Genomic DNA, 21,476 nt, shown 5'->3' on the forward strand with positions numbered 1-21,476 from the left:
AAGTGTTAAATAAATAAAAATAAAATGGCAGATGTTTCCGATTTGAAACACAAGTAGCTTAAACACTTGATTGAGAGTGTTGGAAATAAATGGCACTACAGTGTATATGGAGGTACTGAAATTAGTACAAGGACAAAGGTTTTGTTCCTTCTGTAAATATGTATAGCACCACGCTCTATAGGTTAGTAACATTACTTGTCAAATGTTACATAGCTTTTATGTGGCATGTTTTTAGGATAGAAAATTTAGCTCAATGTTCGCTTGGGAATAAGCCTATTGGGTACTGAAGGATTCAGTTCTGAATAACCATGCATGCCATTTGCATGCACAGACACCAGGATAATAACTGTCTCTTTTTCTCGATGCAGCATGATTTCTGCACCTACTTGCAGATAGAATATGCTGAACTGGACAGCTCATCTATGCGCTTGAAGGAGGTCGCCTTTTCACTTCCTGCTACAATGCAAGAGATACCTCATGGGGAGCCTGTGCTGCGTATTTGCTCCCTGGTGGATAGCACATTAATAACAGCACAAGAAGATGGGCAAATTTCCTTCTGGTCACCAGAATTTAAGCTCAAACGAAGCAAGATGGTGTTTGTATGTCACATATTTTTATTTTGCACTATTTAGGAATATAGTTCTATTTGTTTCCATTTGTACTGCGTTCTGTCTTGATGAGATTGCATTTTAAAAGATCTTCCTGCTTAAGCAAAATCCCCACCTCTCTTGGCTCTTCATACAGCCTTTTCCAATATGACCTTCCAGATGTTTGCTGGTGCTGAAGGAAATTGCATTGCATTACATCTGATATCCACTGGATTAGGAAGGACTATTGTCTCATCTCTTTGGAATGGTTTTTACGTGACTTTTTGCACCACAGCCTTTCCCCATTTGAGTCTCAAGCAAATTTCTTCATATCTGTGGCTAGAAATGAAGCTGGCTTATGAAATACCTTTATGTATTCTTTCTTCACTTTAGCCTCACAGTGATTGCCACATATCCCAATAGAAAACCAGTTGCCTCTACCACCACCAATGGATCCTCTTCTTCCTTACTCCTCCCACTAATTATTTTCTTTTCCTTGAATATTTTTTTTGGTGGACTGCAAGAAAAAAATAAAATAAAAACACCAATGTTGGCACTCTTCCTATACCTTTGGCTTCTAAGGAAAAATGGAAGAACTCTTTCTATTTTCATCAAGATTATATTATGTGCATGCTAAAGAAAATACTCCATCCTTTCAAAAGTTTATTGGTTAACACGTTAGCCAATAGAAGTGGAGGCATTGCATGTAACAGAAGGAAGTATTGGAGCTCAACTACTTGGATTGCTGGTGCCAGCATAAGTCAGAAAATGTTATTTTTGATGCAGAGCAAGAAAAGCCAGAAGTTGACTTCACCACAGATTGGGGTTGAATTGGGGGTGATGTTGTATGCTCTGGTCCTTAGAAAGGAGTTAATGAACCAATGCAACTTTATGGCTTTTCATGGCCAGCTATCACACTAGGGGCAGTACCTAATGTTATATCACAGTCCATTGATTTAGAGTTCCAAGCAGATTTACCAGCTCTACTTAAAATTTTTTTCTTAAGCACGCCTTCTCCAGCCAGCCAGATACCTTAGTTACATGACAATTCTAGAATTTGCTAGGGCTTTATCCTTGGCCAGATTCAATGCCCTCCCAACAGCTGTTACCGAAGGAAGATACCAAAAGATCCCCTTTGAAAAGTGACTGTGTCCTAATTTATTTTGTTGGGCATATTTAACATATTTAACAAAATAAATTAGAACAAAGAAACAAAGAATTAGAAATTCACCTGCAAAACACCCCAAAAGATTGCAAATTGAAAAAACGGATGATAATAACTAAACATAAATTAAATTTAATTGAACAAGAAGGAATGGCCTCAAAGTTAAATACAGCCAGACAGATATTTTTTGAACAGGCCAATAAACCAGGAAGGTGGTTGGCCTATAAACTTAAAAAAGAAAAACAAAAAAGATTGATCTACCAATTAATAGATGTGAACAGGGATGCCCAACAAGGGATAGAACAGAAAAAAGAAATTGCATGTAAATTTTTTGAAGATCTTTATAAAAAAAAGGAGGTAAATGAGGATATGATAAGAAACTATTTGGGTATTACTAGAGATAAAATAATTAAGGAGGAGATGAAGGAAATGTTAATTAGAGATATTACGTGGCCCGAGTTAAAAGCAGCAATAGAAAACTAAAAGAAGAATTTCTTCTTAAAAATATTTCCCTTATTATTCTCTCTGTATAGCCATGTCCTCTCTGCTTTTTCCAATATCCAAGTGATTTTTTTAAATTTATTTTGATTTTGAAAGAAGAGTTGCTGATTAATGATTCAGAAATGTCAGCTGAATTTTAACTGTTTCTCCTCTTTGTAGGAGAAAATTCACAGAAAATCTAAGTGGCTGATGGATTTTACTGTCATGACACCCTACAATAAACTAATTCTGGGAACTGGGTTAGTATTTATTTATTTTTATTTATTTTATTTGTTTTTATTTGTGAATTGCTTACAAGATAATATAGTTATGAATACATGGATACATAAAAGAAAAAGAAAAAAAAATATAAAAGAAACAATAGGACAGGGACGGTAGGCACGTTGGTGCGCTTATGCACGTCCCCTACAGACCTCTTAGGAAAGGGGTGAGGTCAATAGTAGACAGTCTTAGGTTAAAGTTTTTGGGGTTTGGGGAAAAAAACCAGAGTCAGGTAGAGTATTCCAGACATTGACCACTCTGTTGCTGAAGTCTTATTTCCTGCAATTAAGTTTGGTGTTGAGTTTGTATCCATTATTTGCTCTAGTGTTGTTATGGTTGAAGCTGAAGTATTCATTGACAGGTAGGACATTGCAATGTATGATTTTATATACTATACTTAGATTGGACCGAAGGCGGCGTAGTTCTAGGTTTTCTAGGTCTAGAATTTCGAGTCTGGTGGCATAAGGTATTCTGCAACGAATAGAAGAGTGGAGAACTCTTCTTGTGAAATATTTCTGGAGTTTCTCAACTGTGTTAATATTAGATACGTAATGTGGGTTCCAGACTGATGAGCTGTTTTCAAGTATTGGTCTAGCAAATGTTTTGTATGCTCTAGTTATTAGTGTAATATTACCAGAGAAAAAGCTATGTAAGATTAGGTTAACAACTCTTAATGCCTTTTTGGCTCTGTAGTTACAGTGGGCTCTAGCACTTAGGTCATTTGAGATGACTACTCCAAGATCCGGGACAGAGTTTGGATCATCAACAAGGTCTTGACTATTCAGCCTGTATTTTATTTTCTGATTTTTTTAGCCAATATGTAAGACAGAGCATTTATTTGTTAAGATTTGAAATTGCCATTTGTTTGACCATTCTGATACATAGTCAAGATCTTTTTGAAGGGTAGCAGTATGGTCTGTGGTGTTGAATAGCTTTACATCATCAGCGAAGAGAACACAGTTGCTCTTGATATGATCACAGAGGTCATTTATGTAGAGTATGAAAAGAGTTGGTCCTAGAACACTGCCTTGGGGGACACCACTATTGACAGGTACACACCACTAACCTGATTGATCATTTCCTTTTACTGCAGAACATTGGGAGGGACATTTACTGGAAAACAGCAATGACTACAGGATATGGTAAAAAATTTCAAGTTGGGTACAGGTTGTGAGCAAAGCTTGTACCATTATGTTTTAATGTCAGTCAGTGGATGTTGTAACAGGACAGGAAAATGGAAAAAAAATAGCAGTGCATGAGTAACCAGAATATTGTTCATGCCAGCTGGAGGAGATTCCTCTTGAGGTGGATGTTGCTGTGTGAGGCTGGAATTTTAGCCAAGGAAACCAACAACCACAACTCTTTGAATGTAGAACATTAAAAGCCATCTAGACAGCAACACAGCATAGACTCACCCTGAGTATGTAGTACAGCCTGTTTGTGAAGGCAACAACATTTGGATGGCATGATTTCTTGCCTCTATGGGACAAGGACAAAGCAGTCAAAACAGCTATGTGGATGTGACCTAGGGTTCATTTCATTAATGGGTGCACCTCTTGCTGCTGTAAAGGAAATGCTGCCATCTAGGCTTTGTATCTAGGCCCTCAGTAACCCAGACAAAGGAGAAGAGTTTTGTTGCTGCACAGTTTTTTATTCTTTCTCCCCCCGCCCCACCACCTAATTTTTAGAGTTAGCAGAAGTCCAAACAATCATGCATCATTTTCCAACTTCTCCTGAATGTAGAGAATAAGAGTGGTGGTATGGGGACACTAAATCATAATTAACAGTTTAACTAAATGAAACAATAACTTTTATAATTATAGAAGTCTTCTATTTTCATGTAAGGAAATATCAGACGATGTGCAATCCAGAATAAGTGGATACACACAACACTAAATCAAATGAAACAAACCATGCAATGTTTTAGGTTCGTTTCTGTTTAATCCCCCTTTAAAGCTGAATTCTGAAACTTTGGGAGAAGATGGAATCAAACATCCAATTTTACAAAACTCACGTCATCTCTTTCACTAAAACCACTTACATTTTTCTCATAGCAAAACTGCTAGGAGGAGCGTGTGGAAAGAGCCACAGCAAAAACAAAATTACAATATGCGCTTCCTAACATCATCACATGAATGATTAATAATGTATTATTAATATCGTGGCCTCTGGTGCAAATACATAAATTGCATCATTTGCATGATTATATGATGACACAAATGTCAGAATATCATCCATCTGAACATAAATAGAATCATACAGTATGTTCCCAATTATGCTGTCTCAAATATCTAATGACATTATGAAATTGGTTTTATTTCCAATCCATTTTGAAATTAACCCTAACTAATCCTTGTCTACAGCTATTGTTTACCACTGTTTGTCTTACTTATGGGAAAAGTATGTCTATAAAGTCTGTGATGTTAACATCTGATCATATTTTAACTTGTGACAGGGATCGTGAACTTCAGTTTTATGAAAGCTCCAACTTTGAACCGTATGTTCAGATTAGTGGTTTGGAAGCTATACCTTTGAATCTAGATTACTGGTAAGCCAATACAAATCCCTATCATCTACCATTTATCATCGCATAATGATTGTGTATTATTATATATGACACTAGATCAGAGGTGAAATTCAGGAGGTTCTGACAGGTTCTGGAGAACTGGTGGCAGAAATTTTGAGTAGTTCGGAGAACCAGCAAATACTACCTCTGACTGTCCCTGCCCCATCTATTCTCTGCCTCCCTTCCAAGACCCAGCTGATCAGCTGGGTCTTCATTTGTTGCTCTGCACAGGAGAATGGAGCTGAAAAGCAGGTTAGTGGGGTGGGGAGGGAATGGGGAATTTTGCAGTAACCTTCCCCTGCCATGCCCACAGAACTGGTAGTAAAAAAAAATTGAATCCCACCAGTGCACTAGATCTATTACAGTGCTCTGTTTTGGCATTTGGTACTCTTATATAGTTGTGGAAGGTCAGTGATGCAATACATTTCTCTGGTTATGATTCTTTTTTTTTTTTTGCTTTTGCTTTCCTTAAGTTGGTCAGCAACCATCAGAAGACATTCTTTTAATTTTCCCATAATGTCCCAAAATGTTGCTGCGTCAACTGTTTGGGTACACAGAGGGCTCCAATAGTCATGAAAGTTAGGGAAACAGATCTCCTGTGGCTGTGCTGGCATTCTGGCCACACTAACATTAGTTGAAATGATAGTTCAGTAGTGTCCAGAGAACCACAGGACTTGCACATATGAGATAAAGCTCAACATCATTATAGCATTAACTATCTTTTCATAATTAGGCTTCAGAAAATTATGGGAACCTGTAAGCACGAGAACCATTATAACAGGCCAGGATCTTAGAGGTTAGAACAGAACAGAACAGAACAGAATAGAATAGAATAGAATTCTTTATTGGCCAAGTGTGATTGGACACACAAGGAATTTGTCTTTGGTGCAAATGCTCTCAGTGTTCATAAAAAGAAAAAGAAATACATTTGTCAGGAATCATAGGTATAACATTTAATAATAGTCAAAAGGTACAAATAAGCAATCAAATCATACTAGGAAACATAATAATAAGTGATCAAATCAAATCAAATTATACTAGTAAACAGTCAATTGAAAATCATAAGGATACAAGCAACAAAGTTACATTCATGCATCATAAGTAGGAGGAGATGGATGAAAGGAAGGATGAGAAGATGAATAGTAATAGTAATGGTAATGCAGACTTCGTAAATAGTTTGACAGTGTTAAGGAAATTAGTTGTTTAGCAGAGTGATGGCATTCAGGAAAAAAACTCTTGTGTCTGGTTGTTCTGGTGTTCAGTGCTCTATAGCATCGTTTTGAGGGTAGTTAAAATGCCAGTATTCCAAAAGTCCTGTTCAAAATCTCTGTGCATGATTATGCGCATTTAGAAAATAATTCAGAGGACATCTTGTGAATTTTTCATGAGCGTAACAGTTCCCTGCTGGTTATAAAATCAACTTATCCTTTGTTAGATTTCTTGCTCAAACTGAAAAGAAAAGATAGTGGTTACTTTAAGAATTGTTTTAATGAGGCAGTTCTTAAGGCATTTTTAAGCTTATACAGAAGCCTGAAGAAAAGTAGGTCACTTTAATAAGTAGCAGAGGGGGTGCTAGCCTTTCATGGGGTTCAAAGCACCCCTTCTGAATCATTTTCAAAGCACGTTAGCCTTACTCTGTTCTGAGGAGAAGTGTACAATGTTGGCTCATTCTAATTCATCTCTGACTTTCTCCGTTGGCAGGAAGATATGCAACCAAGGACTTTTGTTCAGTTCAATGTAGTTTAACATGATTTGCAGAATTGAAAGCCTTGATTGCACATTGCTACCCTTTGTGCAAAGCATATTCAGATGAAACTGATTACAATTTGTTTACAGATCTTCTGATGTACGGATGTCATAAGCATCAGGATGCATATCTGCATTCTAGGCTCCTCTCTATGCCTAGCTGTTTTTAAGGGTTTGAAGAATTGCCATCTTGTTTAGATTTCATTTATATACTTGTAGGATTCAGATTCCCTTGAAAACTTGTATGAAATTTATTTATGAGGGACAAGAAATTCTTCATTTTCTCCTTTACCTTATTTTCAGCTGCACAGATCATGATGAATGCATGATTCTTTATGGAGATGACCAGGTATGCATTCTAAAAACGCTCGGAGAAAAGAAAACAAACAGAAGTGTGATATTTGCTTCTAAAGGTATAATCAAGAATTATGTAGTAGAGTGTGAAGGGAGAAGTCAGATTAGATCCAAAGTGCTGCTTATTGCATGAATCTAAATGAAAGAATCCTGAACAAATGGTTGACTAGAGTGTACTCAAATACATCCAAAGAATGGTAGCCCACTTTTGATAGGAAGTTTTTCCTAACTTTCAGGAAATTTTTCCTCTTCCTGTAATTTAAATACTCTGCATTCTAAAAAAAAAAGAACAAATTTTTACTTTCTTCCATCCTTTCAGGCATTTGAAAAAGAGTATCATACAATATCTCTGCCGAGTTGGTTTTTCTTTTTTCTCTTACAGTTAAATATACCCAACTTCCTCAATCTCTTTTCATATAGCTTAGTTTTTATTTCCATTTTTATTACCCTTCTCTGAACTTTGCTCCAAGTTTCCTGAAATGCGATGCCCAGAACTGAACACAGTATTCAAGGTCGAGGGTCTGACCAAAGCAGAATATAGTGAACTGATTACTTCTTATGATATGGACATTATACTTCAGTAAATGCAACCGTTAACTGAATAACTCACAAGTTATACAGGTAGTCCTTGAGTTATGTCCATAATGAAGCCTGCCTATTATGGTCATAACATGGTTGTGTAGTGGGTTAGTCATGTAGCCAGCCCAATTTGACATCTTTTTATAGCGATCATTAAGTGAGTGTTGCAGTTATTAAGTGAACTAATGGTTTGCTACAGATGCAGTTTTGTCAAAAACCAGAAGTTAATGCTGGTTTTCAGCAAAATTGTTGTAAAACCTTATCGTGTGATTGTGGGATGCTCCAAACAGCCATAAATGTGGCTCAGTTGCTAAGTGCCAGAAGTACAGTCATGTGACCATGGAGGGGGGCAGCCATTGAAACTTCAAATCCTAAGTTGAAAGTATTCTTCAGATGGTCTCTAAGCAACCAGTCATAAGTTGAGTACTACCTGTATATGGAAAGAAACATTCCTCCTTGTAATATTCTGGTCTCGAGTCATTAGAGTTTTAAAATCACTTTCAAAACTTTGAATTACAAAATGCCTCATGTAATAACGATGCATAACTGTGGCCTTTCAATTTGCTTTCAGCACCTGACCAGAATTTTATAACTTATAATTTTGTAATCTTATAAGATAACATGAATATATCTTTATGTTTTTCCCCCCTTGCTTTGTTGTAGGGATGTGTCAATATCTTGCAGTTATATTCTGTGGGTGAGACCTTGAGGTAAGTGCTTACAAAAGCCCAAATATCAATTGAGGTAACAGGAAGCATTCAGTTGGCAATTTGTAATTCCTGCCTGGTAGAGATATTTCAGATGAAATGATACAATTATATTTTCTTGATGTGTTTCAGGACATGGAAGAAGCTGCCCAAAGTGGAAAATCTCCCTAATATAAGGCTTGAGAGTGCTATACTGTCTCCAAATGTCACTTATATCCGTTGGAAAGTTCACGGAGACTGGGTGACTCAGGTAAAAACAGAAGGGTCTTCCACAGAAGTGGCATTCAGCAGGTTTTGACCAGTTCTGGAGTACTGGTAGTGGAAACTTTGAGTAGTTCAGAGAACCAGCAAATACCACTTCTGACTGGCCCTGCCCACAGCCATTCTCTGCCTCCCGAGTCCCAGCTGATCGGCTGGGTCTTCTTTTGTTGCCCTTCACAGGAGAAAGGAGCTGGAAAGCAGGTTAGTGGGGTGGGGAGGGAATGGTAATTTGCAGTAACCTTCCCCTGGAGTGGGGTGGGAATGGAGATTTTGCAGTATCCTTCCTCTGCCATGCCCACCAAGCCACACCCATCAAGCCAAGCCATGCCCACCAGGCCACACCCACAGAACCGGAAGTAAAAAATTGAATCCTACCACTGGGGCGCTATTCAGTTTTTTTATGTTTAAGCTTCTTACAGCAATAAAAAAAAGATTATTTTTTTCCAGAAAGGCAGGAAAAGTTCATTGTTGAGAAACAGTTAAACTTTGACTCTGTGTCCCATGATCATTTTGGACAATGGATGGGTGTATTTTTCCAGGATTTTGTAATGATTAGACAGCTATGGTATGTTCTTTTTCTGTGTAAGTTAATCCTTGCCCATCTCACCAGTATTTGGTTGGATAATATTCTGTTCTCTGTCTTTTTAGCTGAATTACTATGATTCTATTAAGGCAATAATTTCTGCATCAAGCCATGAGCCTACAGCCTTAGTTATAGGTAATTATATAATTCCTTATATGTTGTTTGTAAAGTCTCCCCTTAAAATTACTTCATGATTGATTATATGCCATCAAGTTGGTGTTGTCTCTTAGTAACCGTATAAATAGATTTTCTCTGTAAATATCTATCTATCCAAAAGTTTTTTCCATAAACATCTGATCCTTCAAGTCTTCCACCAGTGCATCCATCATCACTGTTACCAAGTCAGTACACCTTCCTGCTGTTCAACCTTTTCTTCTCTTTCTTTTCACTTTCACAGCATTAGAACCTTCTCTAGAGAGAGAGGTCTTTGAGTAATGGATCCAAAATAGGACAATTTGAGCTTGACTTTGGTCATTCAAGGGCTTTATATAACACTGTATAAGATGGGGAAGGTGTAGATTAAGCTTTCAGTCTTAGTATATTGAGACATACTTACAATTTTCTTTCAAAAAGAGATTGGACTGCCATTTGTCAGAAATGGTGTAGGGTTTCCAGCTTGGGCAGGGGGTTGGACTAGATGACCTACAAGGTCCCTTCCAACTCTGATTATCTGTATCTGTATTTATTTTTACAAATAACACAGCAAACATATCCAACATGCCTTCATCCTCCTATATTTCTCCTGTCAATCCTGTGGGATGAGTTGGGCTTAGAGAGAGTGATTGACCCAAGGTCACCCAAACCTGGTTCCAAGAAAGTAAACTCAAGACAAAGGCAGCAGCACAACCTTTTTATGTTTCATCTATGAATCCTGTTTCTTCACAAATAAAAAGCTACTTCCAACTAATTAGCTCAAACAAGAGCCTTTCCAAGTTTTTGGAAGGCTACCAAAAAACAACAGAAATATTTTACAACACAAGAGTCTTCAAATACCAACTGTAATGTCCACGAGGCTGAATTTTAAAACATCTTTGCTTCCTGCAAAAAAATGTTCATTTCACAGCTGGCTTTTATCTTCTTGAAGGAGGAGCCATTACCTTGCAGCCTTACTCCCGAGTTGCCCGTGCTGTTGCAGCTGCTCTTTCCTGTGAGCAATCCTGCGCGCGCACGCACTTGGCACAGGCTCCTCAGGAACCTCCTCATCGCTGCTGCCAGCCCCCACAATCTCTGAAGGCAGCAGTCCACTCCCTAATGGTCCTGGCCCCTCATCTGAGTCCTCGGTCTCCTCAGCCGTCCACACCTGCTGCTGGCTAACCACAATACTAAGGCAGGACTAAAACTCATGGTTTCCTGGTTTCCTAGCCTGGTGCCTTAATCACTAGATTAATTAAACCACATAATTAAAAAAAAAAAAGAATATTCACTCTGTATAAGAATGTTGGAGTCTAAATTCTGTGTAAGAATCTTTTACTGAATTCTCATATCCTTCTACAGGTTGCATTGTGGGAGCTACCAATGTTGAGCAACAAATGAGAGAAATAAAAGAAAATAAGAAAGATTCAAAGATGAAGAAAGCACAGGAAATGCTAGGAACTCCCTCCCAGAGAGCTGAAGGGGATCAGATTATTTTTCGGGTTCATAAAGGAGTTAAAACATTTGCATTTAGTAAAAAAAATAATGCCATAGTAACCGGCGGAATGGATCGAATTATTCGAATATGGAATCCATACATGCCTGGGTAATTATTATATTGCAATTATACTTCTACAGCTCTATTATAGTCCTTTGCCAACTATTAGTTATTTTAAATGCATGTGCTACTTTTATTTAGGATGCATGAATTAGTATGATTTGTAAAGAAAAATGTAAAACAGATGAATTTTTAATTCATGGTTAGTTTAACTCCTTAAGAAATCCTTACTATAGTCATGGAAGGAGGAGATAATATTTTTCTTGTCATTATCAATGATGAAAATAAATCTTAGTTTTTTTTATTATTTATGCATTATTCTTTAGATTTTCATTAGATTTCTAAAGGAGCCCGTGGCAAAATAGGATTTGTTATAGAGAACAAATTCAGGTCTCCATTACCTTTTCCATTCTCACTCATGACACTCTCCTACTAAGAATTTATTAGCTTCATTTTCCCCTCTCTTGACTGTGAAAAATAGAAAGATATGTCACTATCATCCAACACTGATTTGTCTTTTGGGACCATTGAAATATAGCTGCCCCTTCATGAAATCTTTAAAAGTATTGCCTTAAGGCAGTTTTTCTAGTAATACATTTCAGAGACCTCTTGGTCTTTGAAGAGTGAATTAATAATATTTTTGCAGATACAATTCAAAATTGAGTCAGGTGAAATTATTTTTGTTGTATGTGTTTCTAAATCTACCATGTTTCCCCCAAAATGCGACCTGCCCCCAAAATAAGTCCTAGCTTGATTTTTACATGTGTGCCCAATATAATCCCTATCCACAAAATAAGCACTAGTTAAGACCCCACCCACTCTGGGGTGCATGGGGTGGTGCAATTACAATTAAAATTAAGCTAGAGGGGATGGGGGTGGTGGAGCTGCCCTATTTACCAGGCTTTGCATACCCCAACACCTGCCTTGCCTTGCAGGCCTACTTGTTCTGCAGCTGCTTGCTGCTGGTCATGTGCATTGCCCCTAGCTTCTGTTTCACTGGCAGGGGCCCTCTGGAAAGGCCTCTGCAGCTGAGAAACGTACTCCAGATTGACATGTGCAATCCGGAGCTCTGTTATTGGCTGCAGGGGGCTTTCCAGAAGGCCTCTGACAGTGAAACGGAGGCTGGGGGCAACACATGTGAGTGGTGGCAAGCAGCTGCAGAAGAAGTGAACTGACAGCGGGCTCCTGTTGGGTGGGGCTGTTGGTGCCACAGCCATGAGGCGAGTCAGTAATTAGACATCCCTAAAAATAAGACCTGGTGCCTTTTTTGTGGCAAAAACAATATAAGACCAGGTCTTATTTTTGGGGAAACACACGTATATTTATAGGCATGGTGTCCAATTAGTTGTCAGGAGTTGAGAATGACTTGAACGACCAAATAAATAAATTACTATTATTACTGGCTCATTATAGTATATAGTTCATTATGTGTTCCTGATTGATCAAGATTTACTGTTCTCGCTGAATTTTAGAAGACCCACAGGCATGCTCAAAAGTCACATGGCCCCCATTTTCTATGTCTACGTATCTGAGGAGGATAAAATATTTTCCATATCAACAGACAACACAGTTAAGGTCTGTCTTTTTCATATTTCAAATTATATTTTCTTTACTGTAGTTCTTTCTCTTTAATGTAACACAATTCTTTCCTTGCAGATATGGGATATGGAGGATCAGACTTGCTTATTCACTGCTTGTTCAAAAAACAATGGAATTAAAGGAGAGATTACTACTTCTCATTATGTATCAGGCACTCGATCACTCTGTGTTGCCACAAATACACTGGCCATTCTTCACCTAAGATTACGGTAAAGTACAAAGCAACATAACCAGAGCTCCTGTTAGTTAGACAGAACCAAGAATTGCATTTATGGAAAACCCCAAATGTAAGAAATTGCTGATAAAATTCTAGGTTTTTTTTTTTTAATAGTGTGATTCTTATGTTGGGACACTTCAAGAGAATACTTGAAATGTTGTGGCATTTATTAGGATTGCACTCATAAGCAAAATATTACAAGGATTTTCTAAAATCTAGATGAACATTTAATTTCAAATAATTATTACTAATGTGATTTTTGGATTAGCTTGCTGGAATCTATTAAAACCTATAACTTAAGCATTTGTTGATTAATGCTAGGGAAGGTTGCAGTTCTCCTAATATACAAGTATTAACAAGTAGAAGTACTTTCCAATATTTATCAGCCTTTCAATGAACTATAAAGCATCATATAAAATCCTGAGATGCAGGCATTTTCATTACTAGAGCATGTCATTATGGTGTTACTTTCTCTTTCAGGATAAGCAATCCCTAAATTTCCAATATTGTGTTGCAATGCTGAATCAGGCTTAGAGGAACTGACATTCATAAGCTTTAATTAACATATGTGCACATACTAAACTAATACATATCAGGAAGGTTAGGAACCACAGAGGAAAAGTGATGCCCAAATGTATGCAGGCACCTTTGGGGATACCAAATTGTTTATCTAATGCAGTTTTATGTTTAGATACAGGAGTGACATTCATTAAACCTGAAATACAGCATTTAGTTACTAATATTTACTTCAAAAGACTTTGTGTAAAGATTTTATTTCCTTTATAATTTCAGATTCATTCGGAGAAAAATGTAACTTCAATTCAATTCTACTGAATGAAGAATTAGCCTCAATTAATGAAAGTAAACTATAATAAGACTAAAAGATACACATTCAAATATGTGTTATTATAGACAAATCAAAATACAAACAAAAATGCAGTAAGTAGAAATAATAAAGCAAGTCAAAATTAAGACTTCAGCAATATGATAGAGTTTATTCAGGTTTGATGAATGCATATTGGCCAAAGAATAGCCAACGAGCTATATAAATGTTTGTTTTAGGGTTCTGTTTATCAGTTTATGTCAGAATAAAACTTATGATATAAGAGAATATGATCAGTCAACTTGCTCTCCTCTGTTTCACACAGGGATAAATTTGGGCAGCTGGAGTATTATTGCATTTACTCTGTAAAATTGCCTGTGGGAATGAATTGAAAGGATACTGGTGGATGCCCAGTGATATCTGGAATGAGTTAGTTTAGATAATCTGCAGGTGACTGTCATAGTTTGAAATAAATCAAATTAAATTTCTACATGTTCAATTCACTACTTTATAACACCTACAGTTTTTAAAAGCCAGAGAATAATAACAGTTCTGGAAAAAAAATCACGGGATAGCACTTTCTTGTGATATTTTCCCAACCTAGTACATGTGTATGTATCAAAAGTGACTAATGAAAGCAGCCTTAGCCAAACAAAGAGAATAGTGTGTTATCTAAAGATACTATATAAAGAATACTACACATTGACACAAAAGGGGGCACATGGCTTAGTGGTCAAAGACATTGAGCTTGTCAGCTAGAAAGATGAGAGTCTATCTTTGAGACCTGAGTGCTATGCAACTCCTGTTCTTTGCTCCAGCTCCTGCCCCACTTAGTAGTTAGAAAACATGAAAATGCGAGTAGATTAATAGGTACCACTTCAGTGGGAAGATAATTCCATATGTATTGGTGTATAATCATGCTGACCACATGACCACGGAAATTGTCTTCGGACAATGCTGGCTCCCTCAGCTAAGAAATGGAGATGAGTACCACCTCCTAGTGTCAGACACAACTGGTCAGGGAGACTTTTAGCTTTTTACATATTGATTATAAAGATAATTTTACAATGGATATTTATGTTTGGTTCCTGAAATTAAAAAAAACCCAAAACACCAAATTATCTATGTGATTTGATAATTCTTAAATAAGGTTTTAATGTCCTATTTTCATCTGCAGTTTTAGAAGATTGATACAGAAGGCAAGACAGGGACATGTGTCTATTCTAGTGGATATGGAGAAATGGAGACTTCACTTCCTACTATTTTGTTAATTTTATAGGGACATAAAGGAACAGTTTATCTTGCCACTAAGACTGAAGAATAGAATAGAATAGAACAGAACAAAACAGAACAGAACAGAACAGAATAGAATTCTTTACTGGCCAAGTGTGATTGGATACACAAGGAATTTTTCTTTGGTGCATAAGCTCCAAGTATACACACATATAACAACTTTATTTAGAGATACTAAATTTAACAAAACATACTTATTAAGATTAGTATATTAATAAACTTGTTTGGACAGTTATTCAGAAGAAGGATTATTAGAAATTGGGCTTTAGAGGATAGATTCATTTTTGAATAGCTGGACTGCTATTGATTTGTACAGGTTTGATATACTGTAGTGGTAGCTTTTCCCTTTAATTATAGAATAGTGCATTTATGTATATTTTGCTAATTAAGCATTAACAGCAAGCCAAATAACATTTTAATTTATTGATAGTTTGATTTTGTTGTTGTCTCTAAAGTAGATCAACTCCAGATCTTTATATTGTAACTTCCCACAAAAAACCAGTTTTGTGCTGCAAATTCAACAAAGTATTCAGGCATGTTGTGAGCTGCTCTGAAGATTCTGTAAGTGAAATGATAATTATAAAAATCTGTTCAATTTTGACCATAGTTATCTAATCAATATATTTAGAATCTTCAGAATTCTGAGTTTTTTTGTTTTAGATATGAAGTGAGTTGTGATTTGAGATTGAGCCTTCTCAAAACTGGAATTCCTTGTCAAAAGGCATGGTAAAAAATCTCTTTTTAAAAAGATTTTACATATTCAAGGAGAATGCAGTTATCTCCAGTTGCTCTTAGAGTCTCTATATGCCTTTCAGGATCAGAAGCAAATGCTTCTAAATAAGTACTTAAATCAAGACACAATATCGTACATCTGCTTCCAAAAGCATTCACTTTTTGTGTATGATAGAGATCAGTGTTTCTGAACCTTAGCAATTGCAAGAGTCACTTTGTGAGAGATGTGCAGTTGTATAAATGTGACAAATAAATAGTGTGGAATAACCAGTGTGTTGAAGTCCACTTTTATTAAAGTCTTGTAGAAGTTGAGAGAAACACTGCATTAAATATACTGTATGTTATTATGAAATGGCCTCCCAATAAAAAAGACTTCCTGTGTATTTCTTTTAGACTGCAATCTTCTTCTTCTTCTTCTTCTTCTTCTTCTTCTTCTTCTTCTTCTTCTTCTTCTTCTTCTTCTTCTTCTTCTTCTTCTTCTTCTTCTTCTTCTTCTTCTTCTTCTTCTTCTTCTTCTTCTTCTTCTTCTTCTTCTTCTTCTTCTTCTTCTTCTTCTTCTTCTTCTTCTTCTTCTTCTTCTATAAAATTTAGTCATCAATAAATTAGCCTCAAATCACAGTTTCAATAAATGTATTTGTTTATTAAATTTGTTTGCCTCCCATCTTGCTGCAAGGTTACTCTTGTTACTAGTATATTTTGAAAACTGCTTGGTGCACAAGGGAGAGGAATGCCTGACAAAACCAAGGGATAAAATAGAAATCACATGGCCATGAGCTATAATGCTTATAAATGCAAGTAATATTGCTGTATGGCTGCTTTAATGCAAGTAATATATAAAGTATGGCTGCTTTATGTGCAGAAGGTCAATTTCAACATCCACCACCTCCTGGCTAGGAAATAAGACTTCTTTGAAACCCTGGGTGTAATGTTAACCATACTGGCCTAATAGACCATCAATAGGGTGACTTGTATAAGGCAACTATACATGTCTTTACATGCATTCTACCTTGGTTGTTGCCAAAGAAAAAGGATCTGTTTGCTGGAGCTGTATGGCCTTCAAACTTAATTCAGAAGAAAATAATGTGTAAGCAGAAATATCTTGTCCCTCTGCTCTTCATTAAAGCAGCTTCACTTGGGACTTGGAACATGGCAATTCTATCAGATTGTGTGGGGTGGAAAGAAAAGATGAGAGATAGGCTGTTCTTAGATGACCAGAGTGTATGTCATGAGGGGTTTTATAGGTGACAACCAGCACATTAAATTGCATCCAAAAATCTACTGGCAGGGCAGCTTGTAGAATTGATTTCTCTGTAAGATACATGTTTTAGGATAATGGCAGTAGTGTTTCTATATATGTCCCTTTTTTTCTTCTTCTTTTAAGGTGGTCAAGGTATGGGATTTCGAAAGCGGAAAGCCTGTTTTTGAATTTGGTAATGCTCATAGTGACTCTGCAATTACATGCCTCACATTTGATTTTAGTGGAAGAAGGTACATTTGGAGAGTTTTAGGGTGTGAGAAGGGCTGTGATATTTTTAACACATCGCTGAAGAAATAATTAGGCATTTCAATGATGTTTCAGACTCATTACTGGAGGAAAAGATGGCTGCCTGAAAATATGGAATTATAATAATGGACAGTGTCTTCACACTTTGAAAAAGGGTAAGTAGAAGATTGATTGAATTATCTAAACATTCATTTCAATAAGGGGGAAAATTTACAAGTCCAGCATTATGGGGTTTTTTTCTCTGCAGAAGACAGATATGATGAAGTTCGTGACTGTGCTTATGTGGAGATCAACAAAAATGAGTAAGTTATCCACATTTGTCATAACATGTGATGTTTTAGTGTAGGAAAGGCTAATGAAAACCATGTGGGTTTTTTTGTGTGTGGGTGGCAGGTTCATATCAACAGGCCTCTTCTTGAAAAAATAAATTTCAATCCATGAGGTTGTTTTGGCAGATGACTTAGGAAAAATCTCATATATTTCCCTCAAGTTAGGGATCTATCTGAGTCATCAGGTTCAGAAACTGAAGAGTTTGACCTGTCTAAGCCCCAGCCTCGACCAGAGCAATTAAAAGAAAAGAGCGCACCTGAGAAGACACAGGTGCATAATAGCAGATATCCAGTGTCTGAGTTCTGGGAAGGTCATGAGCCTAACATGGTGCTGTACATTCAGCAGAGAAAATCAAAAGAAAACCAAGCTATTTATTTGATAGGAAAAAACCTGCTTTTTTCATTTCAGTTGCCAGGGATTAAACCTAAGGACTTTAGTATACAATCTTATGCTCTGCCACTGAGTTATGGGGATCCCCTTAATTGTTGAGGTATGTTATTACCGTACATTCAAGGATTACAGATTACAGATTAACAGAGTTGAAAGGGACCTTGTAGGTCATATAGCCCAACTCCCCCGCCCAAGCGGGAGACCCTACACCATTTCTGACAAATGGCATTCCAATCTCTTCTTGAAAGTCTCAAGTGATGATGCTCCCACAACTTCCGAGGGCAAGGTGTTCCATTGGTTGATTCTTCTCACTGTCAGAAAGTTTCTCCTTATTTCCAAGTTAAATCTCTCCTTGTTTCCATCCATTATTCCTTGTCTGGCCTACAGGCACTTTAGAAAATAGCTTGATACCTTCCTCTCTGTGGCAGCCCCTCAAATATTGGAACATTGCTATCATGTCTCCCCTGGTCCTTCTCTTTATTAGACTAGCCATGCCCAGTTTCTGTAACAGTTCTTTGTATGTTTTAGTCTCCAGTCCCCTAATCATCCTGGTTGCTCTTCTCTGCACTTTTTCTAGAATCTCAACATTTTTTATAGTGTAATGATCGAAACTGGATGCAGTATTCTCGGTGTGGTCTTACTAAGGCTTTATAGATTGGTATTAGTACCTCACTTGATCTTGATTGTATCCTTCTGTTAATGCATTTAGGATTGCATTGGCTTTTTTGGCTGCCACTGCACACTGCTGGCTCATATTTAATTGGTTGTCCACTAAGACTCCAAGATCCCTCTCATAGTTACTGCTGTTAAACCTGGTTTCACCCAGTCTATATGTGTACTTTTGGTTTTTCTTGCCTAAGTGTAGGACTTTGCATTTTTCAACATTGAATTTCATTTTGTTAGCTAGAGCCCAGTGTTCAAGTCTGTCAAGATCCAGATGGATCTTGAGCCTATCTTCTTGGGTGTTAGCTATTCCTGCCAGTTTAGTATCATCTGCAAATTTGGTAAGTTCTCCTTCTATTCCCTCATCTACATTGAACTAGGTAGTGCTGGAGAGGGGAATAAATACCTTGGCTTGCTCTTGTCTTTGGCAGTTAAATATATATACACCTATATTTAAAAATGAATAATAGATAATTCAACTCACTGATTGTTTAATAGAATAATTTATATAAGAGGGATATTAAATATAGCTGGCCCTAGCAACTAGATTATTAGCTACTGCTGCATAGCAGAAAGACTACAATAATTTACATTTTGGTAAACATTAATTGCTTTTGCAGGTATATCATAGGTGTGGGATGGGACAGAAGAATAAATTTGTTTTATGTAAGTAAGAAATTTCTATACAAAAAATGGTATCACTCTTAATTGATTGTTGAAATTGTCGTGTGAAAGTACCTTTATACATAAATAGTACAAAGTAGTGAGAACACTTTCCATTTTAGTGTAGAACCTGGCTCTATTCGCCTATGATTTTAAGTGGCCAAAATTGCATTACTTAGTTAATTGTGGTCCCTAAAAGCTGGTGTTCTGCTTTCAATGTAGCACCTCTGCACTGCCAGTAGCAAATTCAAGAATAGATCAGTAAGAAAATCTGAGAACTTTGTTAGCTACTACTACCTGAATCTATGGGCAAATACCATTTATTATTCATAGTGGTCAATCTACATGCAGCAATGAGGAGGCCCTTTCACAAGTGGAAGCCCACTATTCCACTTTATACACAAGATGTAACCAGATGGATAGATGGATTGATATGTACGTGTGTGTGTGTGTGTGTGTACTTATTCCTAGTGATTATACGGATTTTTTTTGGCAACAGTATGTTATGCTTTCTTTTAGAAAGTTTCAATATTAACAATCACAGTGGTATATTGTGTAAAATGTGTTTCCAGGCCAATTAAGATTCAAGAGTGTATAAATAATCAGCTGCAAACTTCCCCTTTATCAGTAGGGGGATAAAGGAAACCTATGAGAAAGAGAATCAGAAAGCTTCCATTATAATACATTCTAAATATATGTTGTCTCTAAATTGAAAAGACTCACTTTAAATCAGGTAGTTGCCAAACAGCCTCACAATTCCATGCACACAAATTTCAAATTCTTTTAAAAGCTGTTAGCTGCTATCACTTATCAGGGCCCTGTTAATGGCAAGAGCTGAAGTGGACAGAAGAGTATGAATACGGAGGATGTAAGGATGGACTTATATTAAACAGATGGGATTGTGAGGCATGAGAAGATGAAAGTCAAGACTTCTCTCTGTATGTGGAGGAGCAAGAAATAAGGATTGCAATGGGTCTGGGTATACATTCTAGACTGATTTCTTACACCCAGAGACTGTTCTGTTATGGCTACTCTTCTAAAACTGCAATAAAGGTTTAGTTGTAGCCATGTTTGTCCAAGTCTCTCGGGCTTTGTAGCTAATTTGTAATTGTGTTTTGAATGACTGACACACTTTAAATTTAGTTTAATGTCAGAACTGGATAACCATTTAGGAAAAATGTAAAATAAAATGGTAGCATTGTTAGGCTTCAATGGAAGGATGGGTTGCAGTGTAAGTATCAAGGGAAGCCACAATCTACTCATAGGAACAAATGCTGATTACTTATTGAATGCACAACTCAGGTGAGAAATGGGCAAGTCAGATTTGGGTACCTTCAAGAGAATAATTGAATTAGAGCTGGATTTTATTTTTGTATGTCTGGAAATGCCAAGTTCATTTTGGAGATTATAAATGATTATCTTAGATATCATTTTATTTGGATATTTTTTGTTATAGGATTCCGCAGATGATTTCTATCATATCAAGAAACCTCAGCCCCACTGGCAGGATGACATAGTAAGAAATGTTGGCATATGAAGTGCTTTATAAGCAGTTTGGGATAGGCAGTTTGATAACATTTGGGGAACTAGATAATGTAAGAGTGGAGATAAATCTTTGATCTAATCCATCTTTGAATTTTCACTGCTGGATAAATGTGAAGGACCTACTTACTTTATACTTTCCTTAGGAATACATCATATGAGCTACCTCCAGATAAATTCACACCACCTTTTTGCCTAAAAGAAGGACAAATAAATAAAGAAGCATAAATAAATCACAGGTAGAGAGGGAAGGACTCTCATCCATACTTTGTGGACTAGAAGCATTATTCTGGTGAATCAGATGAGGCCTACAACAAATTGAAGCTTTCCACCTCCAAATAGATGATCTATAAATCCTGCAAATACCACATAACCAATTTGTTTTCTTGACTCATCAGATGTGGATAATGAGATGTCATTCCATGGAGTTAAAACCCTCTTTTTTCTGATGTACCAATAGGATAAAATTAGTCACATGGAACTTCCTTATGGTCAGTCTGACTGAGACCATCCATAATTAAATGAATATGGCAGTATCCAAAAGTATAGGCTTATTTTTTTTTCATAAAAGTCACCCTATTAACTTTATTTTATAAAGTAGATTTATTTCCAGGGTATATATAGTGGCAATGCTGAAATTGTAGAGTTTGCAACTCATGAGAGCTTGTACTTATGCTTATGAAGTTATACTGAATTGTATAATTTCATCTACCTGTTGGT

The 21,476-nt window shown here is 36.7% G+C and overlaps 1 protein-coding gene across 5 annotated transcripts in view; it reads left to right on the top strand.

Moving 5' to 3' along the window:
* Positions 1 to 21,476, top strand: part of LOC148125266 (cilia- and flagella-associated protein 337-like) — a 40,804-nt gene that overhangs the window by 10,133 nt on the left and 9,195 nt on the right. For 3 of the 5 annotated variants that reach the window (XM_087937224.1, XM_087937226.1, XM_087937228.1), the window contains 16 exons: positions 369 to 599; positions 2,413 to 2,492; positions 4,970 to 5,062; positions 7,130 to 7,175; positions 8,423 to 8,469; positions 8,599 to 8,716; positions 9,376 to 9,445; positions 10,805 to 11,048; positions 12,473 to 12,575; positions 12,657 to 12,808; positions 15,388 to 15,493; positions 17,046 to 17,152; positions 17,244 to 17,323; positions 17,416 to 17,470; positions 19,172 to 19,217; positions 20,671 to 20,730. In XM_087937224.1, the coding sequence (XP_087793350.1) occupies positions 369 to 599; positions 2,413 to 2,492; positions 4,970 to 5,062; positions 7,130 to 7,175; positions 8,423 to 8,469; positions 8,599 to 8,716; positions 9,376 to 9,445; positions 10,805 to 11,048; positions 12,473 to 12,575; positions 12,657 to 12,808; positions 15,388 to 15,493; positions 17,046 to 17,152; positions 17,244 to 17,323; positions 17,416 to 17,470; positions 19,172 to 19,217; positions 20,671 to 20,730 (1,638 nt within the window). The remainder of the gene's footprint in view (positions 1 to 368; positions 600 to 2,412; positions 2,493 to 4,969; positions 5,063 to 7,129; positions 7,176 to 8,422; positions 8,470 to 8,598; positions 8,717 to 9,375; positions 9,446 to 10,804; positions 11,049 to 12,472; positions 12,576 to 12,656; positions 12,809 to 15,387; positions 15,494 to 17,045; positions 17,153 to 17,243; positions 17,324 to 17,415; positions 17,471 to 19,171; positions 19,218 to 20,670; positions 20,731 to 21,476) is intronic. The other 2 variants (XM_087937225.1, XM_087937227.1) reach the window with 2 other exon arrangements.

This window comes from Pseudonaja textilis, chromosome 7 (assembly GCF_049901715.1).
Source record: "Pseudonaja textilis isolate UNSWEBS1 chromosome 7, rPseTex1.2, whole genome shotgun sequence".
NCBI classification, from domain to species: Eukaryota; Metazoa; Chordata; class Lepidosauria; order Squamata; family Elapidae; genus Pseudonaja; species Pseudonaja textilis.